Raw genomic sequence first — 12,698 nt, 5'->3', positions numbered from 1 at the left:
GTTTAAAGCAGGTAGCGAGAAGCATCAAACAACATCAGTGAAAACTCAAAGTTCACAACTATCAGACAGAAAAAAACATTTTTTCAGCAAAGTGGGAAAAATATTATTTTCTACAAATTTCCCCGGTTTCCTGAATGAGGTGCAAGTAAGCATTTCACAACAATGCCTAGTAAAAAATTTAACAATAAATGCTGCTTACAAACAACACTTTCTTCAAAGTCAACTAATAAAGCAAGGGACAAAGAGGCAATTCCTTAAAATGTAGAAACTTTTTTTGTTTACACGTAACAGAGAAGATCATTAGCAACAATATTATTCTTTAGCAGCTGTAGTAAGTGTGTGAGGATCATGCCCTTCACCCACACCCCGGCTGTTTAATATGGAGGAAAACTGGGCGTAAACATTAAAATGGACCACATTCTGCCAGAAAATATTCCAAGACAGCCAGACACAACCTTCAGCTTAATCAGTGTGGTTCTTAAAAGAAGCTTTATATACAAGACCCTGATACGCCAGGGCAGTGGTTCAAAGTTTCGATATGTTGTGTCCTCTGAACGTTTGTTTTCAGCTACAATTGCATTGTATTTAATCTTTAAAAAGAAAGCACATTTCTCTGAAACAACGCAGAAGAGATGTGTGCAGGGGACTACCATAAAGCCACATTCCTTAGTAGAACTACAGCAGCATCAGAGATGTTAGGCACAGTAGTAACAAATATATTAACAATGGTAAAATATTTATCAAATCTGAAATGCGATTACCTTGGTGTCTGTCAATCAAGCAACACTTTAAAAAAAAAAAAAAGTCTCTAAATGTACACAAACGGTTTATTCAAATGGAGTCTTTTCATTATTTTCACAGATCAATTGTCCCCTTACAAATCATCTAATAAAATAGTGCAGTGTTCAGCCTGTCAAATGATTATACCAGAAAGAAGCCTTTCATCCATTCTCCCAAATGGTTGGGAACGTCGTTTTTAGGATCCTCTGCACAAGATTACAAACGGGGCTCAGCAACTTACTTTACAGCGATCTCATCGTGAACCATGGCGACACAAATAGTACAGCTTAATGCTGCCCACTAGAGTCACAATTTGTAGGACGCTGAGACACCTAGAAGCCCCTTAGAGCAATCCTCCCTAAAATGTCGATTTAGTTATTCAAGCAGAGGTGAGCAAAAATATGTCACCCATTACCCAACCCGAATCCAATATGCAAACTCTCTGTATGCGCAGCATGCTTTCACAATAATTTCTGGACAGCCTTTTTTTTTTTTCAAATTGACAAATAAGATCTGGGCAAACGCCGCTTCATTAAGGCATCCACTCACTTTGGTGACTAGTACGTTTGGGCTGGAGATCCACTTCTACTACCTCACCAAAGGAGTGACTGCTGCAATGGACAAGTGTTGTTTCTACCATTACAGAGATCAACCACCTCATAAAGGAGCAACACTCTAGTGATTCTGTTATCGCTCAACACTCACTTGAAGATAATCAGCTCCCTGACACTCTGCTACTACGAACAGGCCTACTTCACCATAGCAAGAATTTGGGCAAAGCCTGATCCCACTGTGGTGAAAAGTTCCCTGTATTATAGAGAAGTCCCAAAACGGTCCTGCCCAATGCCTTCAACTGCACATTCACCACCACAGAACTGCTCTGTAATTGTCCCCCAACCAGAATTCTAGGGGAGACAGAAAGAGGTATCCCTCTGGTAACAACGTAGCACCCCACAATAAAAGGAAACCTCTGCCAAGACTCATGCCAACAAACCGCTGTCAGATAAATCTTCTGGAACATAAAACAATGGGATATTATTAGAACCTGTAGTGGTATAAAACATAATACATAGCCCTTTTAAGCACAGCATACTTTATACCACACCACCACCACCTGGCATAAACACACATTGTACTGAGGATTCAGTAACCTCAGTCTTTTGCAGGACAAATGTATACAATACATACTCACTTTTCCACAGTGATGCATATAATGCCACCAATGTTGACATCTCTTGTCCCTTCTGGGACCAGAATCTTCGCCATGTAGCTTTCTTCCAGACTTTCGAAACCCACTGTTGCTTTATCAGTTTCCACCTTTTAAGAGAAAAGATTGTTTTGTACAAATCGAGGACTTCGCAAATATCTCCTGCAGACTGCAATAATTCTAGGAGACTCATAGCACACCTTCACAATTAATCATAAGTGATGGTGAAAACTTCCATGTTTGCATAGGCACGGGTGACAAAGACCATCATGATGATCTTCAAACCTGGAAAGGGGAACCTACGTATCTGCTATACATACTTCAGGAACACACAACATAAAAAGACTGTCGACTAAACCATTTCCACTGACTTTTCATGATCAAGACAAAAAAGGCTTTGCTCTAGATCAATGGGACAATTTGCCATGTGAGATTATAAATAAACAACACACTATTGTCTTGATGCACCGGCCATTAAGTAATGGATAACAGCATCTGAATTCCATGGCAATCGGGGACAACAGTTGCACAGGGAGATCTTGAGAAAGGGAAACTGATCAACTGTCCAGCAGTCTTTAAGTAAATTACACTAGTGGTTAAATGTATGAAAAGCATTTTATATTTTAAAAAAAGCTCAAAATAAATGTAAGTGCTAATCAGGAAAAAACAAGAACTTCAAATATCATTTTTATAAGATTTGTATTTGCTAGGAAATAGAAAATATTTGCTCTGAAATTAAGAGGCACCATTATTGTAAGCTTTCCAAGTGCCCTTGTAACATCAAACTGCATTGCAGCCGCTTATGGGCAAGTTTCTAATGGCAGCCTGGCTCTTCAAGCGGAAGAACACATACAGTTTTCATGGACTATAAGCACCGAAACATTCCCTACATCCGAGTAATGAAGGGTTTCTGTTGAGACAAATGTAAAGAGGTTAATACCATGTCCCTTCCATTTCTAGGGCAAGAAAGCAGCAAAACGTTTGAATTGGAAACCAGGCAGAATGTAGATTGTAAAGATAAGTGCTGCCTGAAACCTGGATATTCTTCTGCTCATGTGCACTGACACTTCACTTTCAACTTCTGTAGATGAAACAGGATCAGCTGGATCTTACGGCTGCACTGTACTGGGGCATTTCTACAGCCGACAAGCTGCACAGTTGCAAAGCTCTCCAACAGCGGAATGTGATTCAAACCTATGAAGGACTGTGTGGACATACCGGTCCACTCTCGCCAATATTAGAGCTTACACGGCAGTGGCACCAGCCTCACGTCTCAATGTTTTCTGCCACCGGCCAGTGTGTTCTCAATCACAAGCAGGGGAGGGGGAAAGCCTGGAGCTTGCACCATTTGTATCCTCTAATGCACATCAGCAGAGATGATACAATTTAACAAATATATTGTTGGCATTTACATGTTATAACTTGTTGTAACTGTTTTTTTTCCCGTCTTAACACTTATTTGGAATGCCATTTCTGCTGATTTTAACGATCACTCTTGCAGCTGATTTTCTTTTATTTTTGTGGTCTTCATAAAAACTGCTTTACACTACTGCAGTCGCCTCTTTTCAAACTTCTTAATTGCCATTAATGTGCTGGAGTTTGCCTCGAAGCTGAACAGGCTACAGACTGTCTACTCTCTGGTTTGCGGTCCTTTTCGCAATAGAAACGACTGGGTGTTTAGCGGTCCCTTTAGAGACAATTGTAAAATATTCTGTACACGAGCTTTACAACTCCCATTACAAGGGAGGGTGAAGCAGTTGCTCTGAAACATAAGGAACATCAATGAATCAGTGCTGATGATCTTGAAACATTTGCCTTAAAACGTTTGTTCAGCGCCTTAAAGTCCAACACAGAGTCGACTACAATGTTACAGAGTAACCGGATATTATCACATATGTGTGAACCGCCAGCCTCTGATAACCAAGAGGTTGAGAAGCTTAAATAAATACAAATTACACACGAAGTAGCAGGAAAGAAGAGACCTGGGTGAAACCACAGTTCATAGCTACTGTGGGGCCAAACAGTGTCCTAAGCAGATCACCTCAGACACAAAGAAATTACATCTTTGCGTCGGACAAGCACATGCCCTAATTTAGCAGGCGTGGCCGACAAGACCAGTGTAGCCAAAAGCAATAAGACTATGATCACTTCCGGCTTCCATCACTTGGAACAGCTTTCCCTTATCTGCTAAAGCAGTCTCAATCAGCACTTCCGGCCCGACACCTGAACGCCAGCCCACTAGCAAATGTGTGAACCCAGATTCTTGCCAACGTGGGCATTGATTCAGAAACGTCACAAGAATAATACACTTTGTTTCAGGAAACGTGTGTTCTAGATCTGAAACATACAGTTAAGGCTTGTTAGTTGATGAAGTGATTAAACCACTACGAAAATAACATCTCTAGGGAAAACGTTCATTTTTGGACAATGTAACGAAAATAAAAATGGCACTGTTTTTTTTTTTTTAATTATTGATTCAAGAGCAATGTGACTAACATAAAATGAAAGATTAGAGAAACGTAAAGACACTAATGAGGTACTGGTTAAAGCTCACTGGTAAATCAGGCTGGGTGCAAAATTATGATAAAGAATTAATATCAAGGTTAGGTTTATAGAGGCAACGTAGATCCTTCAGAAAGAAATTTGTTATGGAGTTTCATTATGCAACGCTTAATGTTAATTTAAATTTTCAGTTGCGAAATTTTCATAGTTGGTTCTGCACTCTAGGGTAGACTGTTCAGCAGAAAGGACTGCAAGAGTCAAGAAGCGTGCAGTATCTTCTATATGCTGAGACAGTTCTGACTGGGTAAAAGGCAAAAGGCTAAAGCCATTACTACTTGTACAACCTTAAAACGTTTGCATTATCAGGTAGAGGGTTAGGACTAGCTGTTTTTCCATACTTCCTGGCACACCACATTCTTTCACTGTTCTAGAGTTGACTAGCTATCCTAGGCACTAACTTAGACAAAGATCTCATCTCAGACTGTTTTCAAATGAGTGTAAAGACTGATTAACACTGATCACTGTATGAAACATTTAAAAACGTCCGGGTGCCCAATAATGAAGGATACTCACCTCGTAACCTATTAACATAATTTATGTTAAACAATGGGTAAACCCGCATGTAGGAAGTTGGCTCTGTATGTGCTATTTCAAAGTGAGGAATAGCATGCACAGAGTCCAAGGGTTCCCCTTAGAGGTAAAATAGTGGTAAAAATAGATAATACTAATGCTCTATTTTGTGGTAGTGTGGTCGAGCAGTAGGCTTATCCAAGGAGTAGTGTTAAGCATTTGTTGTACATACACATAGACAATAAATGAGGTACACACACTCAGAGACAAATCCAGCCAATAGGTTTTTATATAGAAAAATATCTTTTCTTAGTTTATTTTAAGAACCACAGGTTCAAATTCTACATGTAATATCTCATTCGAAAGGTATTGCAGGTAAGTACTTTAGGAACTTCAAATCATCAAAATTGCATGTATACTTTTCAAGTTATTGACAAATAGCTGTTTTAAAAGTGGACACTTAGTGCAATTTTCACAGTTCCTAGGGGAGGTAAGTATTTGTTAGGTTAACCAGGTAAGTAAGGCACTTACAGGGCTTAGTTCTTGGTCCAAGGTAGCCCACCGTTGGGGGTTCAGAGCAACCCCAAAGTCACCACACCAGCAGCTCAGGGCCGGTCAGGTGCAGAGTTCAAAGTGGTGCCCAAAACGCATAGGCTAGAATGGAGAGAAGGGGGTGCCCCGGTTCCGGTCTGCTTGCAGGTAAGTACCCGCGTCTTCGGAGGGCAGACCAGGGGGGTTTTGTAGGGCACCGGGGGGGACACAAGTCCACACAGAAATTTCACCCTCAGCAGCGCGGGGGCGGCCGGGTGCAGTGTAGGAACAGGCGTCGGGTTCGCAATGTTAGTCTATGAGAGATCTCGGGATCTCTTCAGCGCTGCAGGCAGGCAAGGGGGGGATTCCTCGGGGAAACCTCCACTTGGGCAAGGGAGAGGGACTCCTGGGGGTCACTTCTCCAGTGAAAGTCCGGTCCTTCAGGTCCTGGGGGCTGCGGGTGCAGGGTCTCTCCCAGGCGTCGGGACTTTAGGTTCAAAGAGTCGCGGTCAGGGGAAGCCTCGGGATTCCCTCTGCAGGCGGCGCTGTGGGGGCTCAGGGGGGACAGGTTTTGGTACTCACAGTATCAGAGTAGTCCTGGGGTCCCTCCTGAGGTGTCGGATCTCCACCAGCCGAGTCGGGGTCGCCGGGTGCAGTGTTGCAAGTCTCACGCTTCTTGCGGGGAGCTTGCAGGGTTCTTTAAAGCTGCTGGAAACAAAGTTGCAGCTTTTCTTGGAGCAGGTCCGCTGTCCTCGGGAGTTTCTTGTCTTTTCGAAGCAGGGGCAGTCCTCAGAGGATGTCGAGGTCGCTGGTCCCTTTGGAAGGCGTCGCTGGAGCAGGATCTTTGGAAGGCAGGAGACAGGCCGGTGAGTTTCTGGAGCCAAGGCAGTTGTCGTCTTCTGGTCTTCCGCTGCAGGGGTTTTTCAGCTAGGCAGTCCTTCTTCTTGTAGTTGCAGGAATCTAATTTTCTAGGGTTCAGGGTAGCCCTTAAATACTAAATTTAAGGGCGTGTTTAGGTCTGGGGGGTTAGTAGCCAATGGCTACTAGCCCTGAGGGTGGGTACACCCTCTTTGTGCCTCCTCCCAAGGGGAGGGGGTCACAATCCTAACCCTATTGGGGGAATCCTCCATCTGCAAGATGGAGGATTTCTAAAAGTCAGAGTCACCTCAGCTCAGGACACCTTAGGGGCTGTCCTGACTGGCCAGTGACTCCTCCTTGTTGCTTTCTTTGTTCCCTCCAGCCTTGCCGCCAAAAGTGGGGGCCGTGGCCGGAGGGGGCGGGCAACTCCACTAAGCTGGAGTGCCCTGCTGGGCTGTGACAAAGGGGTGAGCCTTTGAGGCTCACCGCCAGGTGTTACAGCTCCTGCCTGGGGGAGGTGTTAGCATCTCCACCCAGTGCAGGCTTTGTTACTGGCCTCAGAGTGACAAAGGCACTCTCCCCATGGGGCCAGCAACATGTCTCTGGGGTGGCAGGCTGCTGGAACTAGTCAGCCTACACAGACAGTCGGTTAAGTTTCAGGGGGCACCTCTAAGGTGCCCTCTGTGGTGTATTTTACAATAAAATGTACACTGGCATCAGTGTGCATTTATTGTGCTGAGAAGTTTGATACCAAACTTCCCAGTTTTCAGTGTAGCCATTATGGTGCTGTGGAGTTCGTGTAAAACAGACTCCCAGACCATATACTCTTATGGCTACCCTGCACTTACAATGTCTAAGGTTTTGCTTAGACACTGTAGGGGCACAGTGCTCATGCACTGGTACCCTCACCTATGGTATAGTGCACCCTGCCTTAGGGCTGTAAGGCCTGCTAGAGGGGTGTCTTACCTATACTGCATAGGCAGTGAGAGGCTGGCATGGCACCCTGAGGGGAGTGCCATGTCGACTTACTCATTTTGTTCTCACCAGCACACACAGGCTTGTAAGCAGTGTGTCTGTGCTGAGTGAGGGGTCTCTAGGGTGGCATAATACATGCTACAGCCCTTAGAGACCTTCCCTGGCATCAGGGCCCTTGGTACCAGAGGTACCAGTTACAAGGGACTTATCTGGATGCCAGGGTGTGCCAATTGTGGAAACAATGGTACATTTTAGGTGAAAGAACACTGGTGCTGGGGCCTGGTTAGCAGGGTCCCAGCACACTTCTCAGTCAAGTCAGCATCAGTATCAGGCAAAAAGTGGGGGGTAACTGCAACAGGGAGCCATTTCTTTACACAAGCCCCCCCCAGCCCACAGGCCAGGAGACTCAGCCAACGCTGGAAGAGTCTTCCTAGTCTGTCAGGCGAGGAAGAGTAGAGGAAATGGCTGGTTTGTTGCAGGGCCTACTCTGCCTTACATCCTCCTGTTCAGGTCAGTCCCTCTGGGGAACTGACCCACTTCCACAGTGATAGGACCTAGTCTGAACTGCCTCTTGTCTGTGCTTTTTATGTCTTCACCCATTCTCTCTATTTTGAGGTCAGAGGTATCCACCTCGGCTAATCTTATCTTAGCCAGGGTCACCCCTAGCTTACCCAAAGAGGTTACCCAGAGCTGGAGTAACCCCACCATGACCAACAGGGTCAGGGGGCCTAACTTGTTATTTGGCATGGGGTCAGACCACCAGGCCAAGGATAGTGCAGCCATAAAGCCTAACACCCAGCAGAGGCCACTGACAGCTGTCAGTGCCCAGAACCACACCTTTAGCTCTTCACCTACAAGGGAAGGGGCTAAGTTACAGGCTTCTTCGGGTTCAGGGTGCCTGTCTGCTGTATTAGAGTGGGGGGTCGCCACATCTTGTAGTAAACACCCTTCTTCCACTCTTTCTTCTGTTAGCTGAGGAGCCACCCACTCAGGCTTAACAGTTGCCTGACTAGCCAGGACTTCTTGTGGGTCAGGTTGGACTGTATCAGAGCCATTTTTGGAGTTCTCCCCTACTGGAGCAGAATCTCCTTGGCTTACTGGAACCTTGGCTAAAGGTTGTCCACCTTTCCTACTCTGTTTCCTTTTCTTTTTCTTCTGGGGCCTACTTGCTTTTACTGCAGAGGCAGGACTTCCAGAATCCTTGGGAGAGGACTGGCACTGGACCAGTCCCTCTCTTGGGCTCTGACTAACCTCTGGGTAGTCATTTCCAAGGAGACAATCAAGGGGGAGGTCTGTACTGACTACTACCCTTCTCCAGCTAAGAGTGCCACCCACTTCTATGGGTACTAAAGCCACAGGCCTCTTAGTGACCCTGTCTAGGCTAACTCTTACCCTGGCAGTCTCACCTGGGATGTACTGGTTTGAGAGCACCAGCCTGTCATGCACAATAGTGTGACTGGCACAAGTGTCTCTCAGGGCAGTGGTTGGGATTCCATTCACCAGTAGGTGGTGGAAGTGTCTACTTCCCTCTGGAATCTCCAACTCACCTGTTGGGCCCTGTTTCCAGTGGAAGGCTATGAAGACCTCCTCATCTGAGGAGTCATCTCCCATGGCTACACTGGTTACCCCTGGAATCTTGTTCTGGGGTTTGTTTTTGGGACAAGAAGTGTCCTTGGTGTGGTGCCCAGACTGTTTACAGTTGTGGCACCATGCCTTAGTGGCATCCCAGTTCTTACCCTGGTACCCACCTTTGTTTTGGGTTGTGTCTTGGGGCCCACCCACCTGTTCTGGTTTTTGGGGGCCTACAGAGGACTCTTTTTCTTTGTTTCTAGTGTCACCCACTTTCTCCTGGGGAGTTTTTGTAACCCCTTTCTTTTGGTCACCCCCAGTGGAAGTTTTGGTTACCCTAGTCTTGACCCAGTGGTCTGCCTTCTTTCCCAATTCTTGGGGAGAAATTGGACCTAGGTCTACCAGATACTGATGCAACTTTTCATTGAAGCAGTTACTTAAAATGTGTTCTTTCATAAACAAATTATAAAGCCCAACATAGTCACACACTTCATTTCCAGTTAACCAACCATCTAGTGTTTTTACTGAGTAGTCTACAAAGTCAACCCAGGTCTGGCTCGAGGATTTTTGAGCCCCCCTGAATCTAATTCTATACTCCTCAGTGGAGAATCCAAAGCCCTCAATCAGGGTACCCTTCATGAGGTCATAAGATTCTGCATCTTTTCCAGAGAGTGTGAGGAGTCTATCCCTACACTTTCCAGTGAACATTTCCCAAAGGAGAGCACCCCAGTGAGATCTGTTTACTTTTCTGGTTACACAAGCCCTCTCAAAAGCTGTGAACCATTTGGTGATGTCATCACCATCTTCATATTTTGTTACAATCCCTTTGGGGATTTTTAGGATGTCAGGAGAATCTCTGACCCTATTTAAGTTGCTGCCACCATCGATGGGACCTAGGCCCATCTCTTTTCTTTCCCTTTCTATGGCTAGGAGCTGCTTTTCCAAAGCCAATCTTTTGACCATCCTGGCTAACAGGGGGTCATCTTCACTGGAGTTATCCTCAGTGATTTCAGAGGTGTTGGTCTCTCCTGTGAGGGAACCAGCATCTCTGACTATTATTTTTGGAGTTAGGGTTTGAGGGACCCTGTTCTCCCTAGATAGGACTGGTAGGGGGGAATTGTCCTCCAAGTCACTATCCTCTTCCTCTGAGTTGCCACCCTCAGAGGGGTTGGCCTTTTCAAACTCTGCCAAAAGCTCCTGGAGCTGTATTTTGGTAGGTTTGGGGCCCATTGTTATTTTCTTTATTTTACAGAGTGACCTTAGCTCCCTCATCTTAAGATGGAGGTAAGGTGTGGTGTCGAGTTCCACCACAGTCACATCTGTGCTAGACATTTTGCTTCTAAAAGTTGGAATACTTTTTAAGAATCTACAACTGGTTCTAGAATCTAATTCAAACTTTTACAAACTTTTAAACTCTCAAAGAAATGCTAAACAGGATCTAACACAAGGCCCTAGCAGGTCTTTTAAGAATTTAGAAAACTTTTCAAATTGCAAAAATCAATTTCTAATGACAATTTTGGAATTTGTCGTGTGATCAGGTATTGGCTGAGTAGTCCAGCAAATGCAAAGTCTTGTACCCCACCGCTGATCCACCAATGTAGGAAGTTGGCTCTGTATGTGCTATTTCAAAGTGAGGAATAGCATGCACAGAGTCCAAGGGTTCCCCTTAGAGGTAAAATAGTGGTAAAAATAGATAATACTAATGCTCTATTTTGTGGTAGTGTGGTCGAGCAGTAGGCTTATCCAAGGAGTAGTGTTAAGCATTTGTTGTACATACACATAGACAATAAATGAGGTACACACACTCAGAGACAAATCCAGCCAATAGGTTTTTATATAGAAAAATATCTTTTCTTAGTTTATTTTAAGAACCACAGGTTCAAATTCTACATGTAATATCTCATTCGAAAGGTATTGCAGGTAAGTACTTTAGGAACTTCAAATCATCAAAATTGCATGTATACTTTTCAAGTTATTGACAAATAGCTGTTTTAAAAGTGGACACTTAGTGCAATTTTCACAGTTCCTAGGGGAGGTAAGTATTTGTTAGGTTAACCAGGTAAGTAAGGCACTTACAGGGCTTAGTTCTTGGTCCAAGGTAGCCCACCGTTGGGGGTTCAGAGCAACCCCAAAGTCACCACACCAGCAGCTCAGGGCCGGTCAGGTGCAGAGTTCAAAGTGGTGCCCAAAACGCATAGGCTAGAATGGAGAGAAGGGGGTGCCCCGGTTCCGGTCTGCTTGCAGGTAAGTACCCGCGTCTTCGGAGGGCAGACCAGGGGGGTTTTGTAGGGCATCGGGGGGGACACAAGTCCACACAGAAATTTCACCCTCAGCAGCGCGGGGGCGGCCGGGTGCAGTGTAGGAACAGGCGTCGGGTTCGCAATGTTAGTCTATGAGAGATCTCGGGATCTCTTCAGCGCTGCAGGCAGGCAAGGGGGGGATTCCTCGGGGAAACCTCCACTTGGGCAAGGGAGAGGGACTCCTGGGGGTCACTTCTCCAGTGAAAGTCCGGTCCTTCAGGTCCTGGGGGCTGCGGGTGCAGGGTCTCTCCCAGGCGTCGGGACTTTAGGTTCAAAGAGTCGCGGTCAGGGGAAGCCTCGGGATTCCCTCTGCAGGCGGCGCTGTGGGGGCTCAGGGGGGACAGGTTTTGGTACTCACAGTATCAGAGTAGTCCTGGGGTCCCTCCTGAGGTGTCGGATCTCCACCAGCCGAGTCGGGGTCGCCGGGTGCAGTGTTGCAAGTCTCACGCTTCTTGCGGGGAGCTTGCAGGGTTCTTTAAAGCTGCTGGAAACAAAGTTGCAGCTTTTCTTGGAGCAGGTCCGCTGTCCTCGGGAGTTTCTTGTCTTTTCGAAGCAGGGGCAGTCCTCAGAGGATGTCGAGGTCGCTGGTCCCTTTGGAAGGCGTCGCTGGAGCAGGATCTTTGGAAGGCAGGAGACAGGCCGGTGAGTTTCTGGAGCCAAGGCAGTTGTCGTCTTCTGGTCTTCCGCTGCAGGGGTTTTTCAGCTAGGCAGTCCTTCTTCTTGTAGTTGCAGGAATCTAATTTTCTAGGGTTCAGGGTAGCCCTTAAATACTAAATTTAAGGGCGTGTTTAGGTCTGGGGGGTTAGTAGCCAATGGCTACTAGCCCTGAGGGTGGGTACACCCTCTTTGTGCCTCCTCCCAAGGGGAGGGGGTCACAATCCTAACCCTATTGGGGGAATCCTCCATCTGCAAGATGGAGGATTTCTAAAAGTCAGAGTCACCTCAGCTCAGGACACCTTAGGGGCTGTCCTGACTGGCCAGTGACTCCTCCTTGTTGCTTTCTTTGTTCCCTCCAGCCTTGCCGCCAAAAGTGGGGGCCGTGGCCGGAGGGGGCGGGCAACTCCACTAAGCTGGAGTGCCCTGCTGGGCTGTGACAAAGGGGTGAGCCTTTGAGGCTCACCGCCAGGTGTTACAGCTCCTGCCTGGGGGAGGTGTTAGCATCTCCACCCAGTGCAGGCTTTGTTACTGGCCTCAGAGTGACAAAGGCACTCTCCCCATGGGGCCAGCAACATGTCTCTGGGGTGGCAGGCTGCTGGAACTAGTCAGCCTACACAGACAGTCGGTTAAGTTTCAGGGGGCACCTCTAAGGTGCCCTCTGTGGTGTATTTTACAATAAAATGTACACTGGCATCAGTGTGCATTTATTGTGCTGAGAAGTTTGATACCAAACTTCCCAGTTTTCAGTG

At 46.2% G+C, this 12,698-nt stretch overlaps 1 protein-coding gene across 1 annotated transcript in view; it reads right to left on the bottom strand.

The window, feature by feature from the left end:
- DLAT (dihydrolipoamide S-acetyltransferase) overlaps positions 1-12,698 on the bottom strand; it is a 153,764-nt gene that overhangs the window by 108,996 nt on the left and 32,070 nt on the right. Inside the window, exon 3 of the mRNA XM_069224986.1 lies at positions 1,973-2,097. Within this exon, the coding sequence (XP_069081087.1) occupies positions 1,973-2,097 (125 nt within the window). The remainder of the gene's footprint in view (positions 1-1,972; positions 2,098-12,698) is intronic.

Source organism: Pleurodeles waltl, chromosome 3_1 (genome assembly GCF_031143425.1).
Source record: "Pleurodeles waltl isolate 20211129_DDA chromosome 3_1, aPleWal1.hap1.20221129, whole genome shotgun sequence".
In the NCBI taxonomy this organism is placed as follows: domain Eukaryota; kingdom Metazoa; phylum Chordata; class Amphibia; order Caudata; family Salamandridae; genus Pleurodeles; species Pleurodeles waltl.
The sequence above is the reverse complement of the archived record's forward strand: the minus strand, read 5'-3'. Positions and strand labels throughout refer to the sequence as shown.